This window comes from Limulus polyphemus, unplaced genomic scaffold (assembly GCF_000517525.1).
Source record: "Limulus polyphemus unplaced genomic scaffold, Limulus_polyphemus-2.1.2 Scaffold850, whole genome shotgun sequence".
In the NCBI taxonomy this organism is placed as follows: Eukaryota; Metazoa; Arthropoda; class Merostomata; order Xiphosura; family Limulidae; genus Limulus; species Limulus polyphemus.
Genome location: NW_013666460.1, coordinates 174,277 through 179,474, shown reverse-complemented (window position 1 = coordinate 179,474; position 5,198 = coordinate 174,277). Strand labels below are relative to the sequence as shown.

Below are 5,198 nucleotides of genomic sequence, written 5' to 3'. Positions count from 1 at the left end.
TATCTATTTTTTTTATTAAGTCTTAAGGTTTGTAAAGCAATGTTTCTCTCATGCCTTTTTTTTTTTCACATCTATCATGCAAAGTAATTTTAAGATTAAAAATACTTTTATGCATCAGAAAATTTTGAAATTTCACATGCAAAATCTTTATAATGTCCGGATAGTTAGCAAATATTTCATAAGAAAAACTTTATATTTTATCTGTTCTTTTCAGTAATTAATATCTGTATAAGATTGGTAAATTTGACCAATCTCGCAAACACCATAAAAAATTAGGAAATAAACATAAATTATGCTTCTTTCACTCTAGAATGAACACAGGTTATAACACGAAAACATAAATGTTTAGACTAAATAGCTTAAATCCCATAACATTATACATTTATTATATTGACCTTACACCCGTGCCTAGCTAACAATACAGAAGTTACAACGACGAGGCTCATGTGCACTCGTGTTACCGTATCAAATAATGTAAAGGTGACCTTTGGTCTGTACAAAGAAAGTTGCCTTTGCTGTATTTTAGTAGACTAGTATTTTGTAAAATACAGTCACATTTGAATTATTATACCTTGTATATGTATATAGATTATTGCTATTTTGAAATAAGTTCTTAAACATATTTTTCCTAAAGCACAGAACAGTAAATAAAGAAGTAAAACAAACAATTATCTCTTCTGGTCAACTTTAAATTACTGTTATTTAAATTAATGACCTGCTGAAAGTTCAGTTTAATTTGTGTCCGACTCACTCAAGCAGGACTTGTAGTATGTGTTGATTTTATTTAGAGTTCATATTTTGAATAAATTTTGGTCTTTGTTAAAGTTGCCTAAACTTTTATGCACTGCTGGCATCATAAAGTTAATATTTCTATGCTAATTAGATAATCTTAAATTGTTAGATATTCAATAACATACATAAAGTGATTGTTCTTTAAACAATGACAGACTATTACTTCATGCTTTGAAAATATGTCAAAATATAAGTGACAAAAAATGTCTCATATCTGCACTATTGACAGGTATTTCGTGAAGTGACCGATCAGTAGGAAAGTAGGCACATAGCGTTTTATAATTCACGGACCATATGATTATGGCATGCAAGAGCTTGATTTAAACTTACTAAAAGATATATCAACTTTGATCTGGAGTATCATAATAATTCTAATTCTGAACTTTTTTTTGCATATTTTTAGCTTGTTACAGAATATTTTTCTACATGTGTAATGAATAGGTTACTGATTTTTATATTGTTTCCATGTTAAAGGCTTGTTGGGGTAGTATACGGTAAGGCTGAATTATTTTACAAAATTTACAATAACTAAAAATGTTATGGTAATCATAATCTAGTTTTCTAAATTCCTCTTGCAATAGTTAGACAGTTGAAAAATATTACATCTAAAAGTAAAAATTTTTGTTTTAGTCCTAAAGCCCACACTGCAAGCTCCATTATTCTTAGAGGGGCCAATGACTTCTTCGTAGATGAAATGGAAAGGTCTATTCATGATTCCTTGTGCGTGGTGAAACGTGTGATGGAGTCAAAGACTGTTGTTGCTGGTGGAGGAGCTGTTGAGACTGCTTTATCAATTTTTCTTGAGAACTTTGCTACCTCACTAGTAAGTTGAGCCAGTTTTATAAAAGTAAAGTTATTAATATTAAAGAACTATTCTTTGTTTACTCTGTAGGACTTTTTTCTAGCTAGAAGCTGATTTATTATTTTGTAACCAAAGTTTTACTGATTATTATTTTATGTAATATGTTATTGAGCACATTTAATTTCCATTTGTTTGAAATTTGTCAGTTTTGCCATTTGTGAACTGTTTCACTGTTGAAAATGTCTATAGAAAACATCTTGTGGTCTACTTGTAAAGCTGATAAGTTTTTCCATTTATCTTAGAGCTCTCGGGAACAATTAGCAATAGCAGAATTTGCTAAATCCCTTCTGGTGATCCCTAAAACTCTGACAGTGAATGCTGCTAAAGATGCTTCTGATCTGGTGGCAAAACTACGAGCCTATCACAACAGTTCACAGACAAAGTCTGAACATGCGCACTTAAAGTGGTAATTTATTCTTTTGTTTTCATCATTTTGCATTTACTGGGGATTAAGTGGAACCAGAAAGATTTTTTTTTGTCTGTTTGTATAATGTAGTGTAACGCATTAAAATTTTCTTTATGCGTGTACAACAGTAACTTACAGAAGTGATATTGTTGTGAATATTCAACGTAAATCTGTGAATGAAATATGATGTTAAAGCCACTTGTTCAACTAATTGTTATTAGAAATTGAATGTTTCAACACTTCTGTAACCAAGTATGCCATATCCAGCTCGCTGAGGATCATACATGTGACATATGTTCACTGACTGGCTGAGAACAAGTACTGTTGCAGAACATTGTATTAGCATTACTTTTCTTGCAAATATTATATAGCACTGCAAGAACTAAACAAAATAAACAATGTACAGGTATTCAGTTGTGTAAATACCATTGTAACGACACTGCAGAACCAATAATAAATACTCATGTAGTTGTTCTTCATTACCCATTCAAGCCGTCTCCAGCTATAAGTGGTACTTGGTTTGTTAAATACAGCTCTTTTCTTGTGAGAGTTGGACTTTCTACTAGATGAACTTTTAATATATATCTATAGAAAACTTCTTGCTATATTAATTGTGTAATATATGTATATTAATGTCAGTATCTCCTTCAACAGGATGGGTTTGGACCTATTTGAGGGTTCTGTAAGAGACAACAAGAAGGCAGGAGTCTTGGAACCTGCTGTTTCTAAGATCAAGTCTCTCAAGTTTGCAACGGAGGCTGCCATCACTATCCTTCGGATTGATGATCTCATCAAACTGAATCCAGAAAAGAAAGAAGACAGACATTATGATAATTAATGCATCATTGTATAGGTAGCTTAAATTGAACCATGCTAACAGAAAAACTTTCTAAGAACACTAACCTTAACTCTATTGAACAATAGATATTGTGGCTGCTCACTACCTACAAAAAATAATTTCCTTGCTTTAAGAGACTGTACAGTGAAGCTGTTCAGCTGATTTTATCTTCTAAACTCTGATGATGAAAAACCAAGATGATGTCATTATGCAAAATCAAAAATCTAAGATATATTTTATAGTTTACTTCAGCTAAGAGTTTAATTTGTATCCAATAGTAATGAAACTTGAATTTTGTTTAAGCTTTACCATTAGATATTTTTGTAATGCTTCATTCCGGTTGTCTTTCTCCAAAAGCTGTCATGTACGAAAGTCATTACAGAATCTGAATTACGTTTCATTTGTAGGAACTTGGAGGTGTTTTTTTTTTTTGTCCTCTGCTTGCACATAAACTACCTGTACCCTGTGTGGTGTACTAAAAATAATTTTGTATGATTTTTTATACCTTTCAAATAGCTCATAATCTAGTTAGAACCTTGAGTAATGCGCTAGCATTGTCATGGAGCATTTTGAGAGCATTTCATCAGTGGTTTTATTTGTTGGATTTGCATTCTTATTTAATCCATTTTAAAGACGTCTCACTAGAACCTGCAAATGTCGTAGTTTTTTGATTGTACTAATATAATACACACTGAAATAAAAAGTTTCTCTTTTTGTTGCTTTGTTTATTTTTAAGCACATTTAAAAAGAATATTAGTGCAACTACACTTAAGTAGCAAAATGGCTGATCATTTGTATGCACTAACTGTTTTGTACCTTACGTTGTCCAATTAGTGACAGTGTTGTTTGGAATAAACAGTCAAGTACTATCCTGTCATTACATATTTTTTTGATAATTTGTTTTTGTATTTTCACGTCCTATACAAGTAAAAAACTGCGAGGTGGTGTTATGATTTTAAACACCAGATTGAACTATTTTTATAATTTTCCTTTTTTTTGTACTAAACAAATACCGTATTAGTATCTGCATCACTAAAACAGGATGTTATCATACATGAAGTTCAGATATAGATTTTACGATGATTATTCACTAAAAACTGGTGACATTGATAAATTTAAGGCCAAAAAAATAACTAACTAATGGTAGTTGTTAGGTAAAACTGCAACTTTAGCGAAATAGAAAAAACAAACTACTGTGTAACTGGATAAATTATTTTCAGCCTGGTGGTTAGGACGTTAGACTTGCAATATGTGGGTCACAGGATCGAAACTCGTTGTAGAACATGCTCGATCGACCATTCAGTCTTAGGGGTTTTTATAATGTGACTGTCAAAACCACTATGGGCCTGGCATGGCTAGGTGGTTAGGGCGCTCGACTCGCAATCTGAGGGTCGCGGGTTCGAAGCCCCGTCACACCAAACATGCTCGACCTTTCAGTCGTAGGGGCGTTATAATATGACTGTTAATCCCACTACTCGTTGGTAAGAGTTGGCGGTGGGTGGTGATACCTAGCTACCTTCCCTCTAGTCTTACACTGCTAAATTAGGGACGGCTAGCGCAGATAACCCTCGAGTAGTTTTGTGCGAAATTAAATATATAATCTGACCAACTCTGCATAAATAGTATTCAAATCTCTGAAGTATCCTTTGGAAGACCCAAATCTCTCACCAAATCATTAAGTTCACCCTGTGTGAAAAGTTATGGTTCACCAGACGTTTCAGGTCGAAACAATCCCTATCATAATTTCTATTGACATTAGATTCAGGATCAGATGAAAGTGTTTCCAGTGGAGTAGGTACAGGTCCATGAGTAAAAATAGCAGTCATCTCCGTGGTTTCTAGGCTCATGCCAGACTATTGGCATTCCAAAAGGCAAAGACATTTTCTTACCTTTAGTCCATTGTCTCAACTTTTCGATACAAATGGTGCAAACTATGTGCGGAGCCCAAGATTTGTCTTGATCCCTAAGTTTTATTCCAAAACAAGCGTAATACGATTTCTTGACGAATTCTGTTATGTTTTCCCTTTGTTTCTTTACAACAAATCTAACAGAATATGTTTGGGTCATTTACACAACCTCTTGTTGCCATAACGGCGAATAAATAATATTGAAAAGAAAAAATATAATGTCAAAGTGCACGCACAAACAAATACTATCCAGACAATAAAACCATCGCTGGCCTGTGTTATTTCTAATCTAATATAACGATACAACTAACATCAGTTAAATTTTTCTATGGTAAATTTTTTGTGCCATGCTTTTCTAAACATTTGATAATGTGCCTATACTTCAGAGAATTT

At 32.9% G+C, this 5,198-nt stretch overlaps 1 protein-coding gene across 1 annotated transcript in view; it reads left to right on the top strand.

The window, feature by feature from the left end:
* LOC106460867 (T-complex protein 1 subunit alpha-like) overlaps positions 1-3,767 on the top strand; it is a 29,423-nt gene extending 25,656 nt beyond the window's left edge. The window contains exons 10-12 of the mRNA XM_013920617.2: positions 1,423-1,615; positions 1,897-2,060; positions 2,715-3,767. Of these exons, the coding sequence (XP_013776071.1) occupies positions 1,423-1,615; positions 1,897-2,060; positions 2,715-2,898 (541 nt within the window). The 3' untranslated portion in view covers positions 2,899-3,767. The remainder of the gene's footprint in view (positions 1-1,422; positions 1,616-1,896; positions 2,061-2,714) is intronic.
* The last annotated feature ends 1,431 nt before the right edge of the window (positions 3,768-5,198 follow it).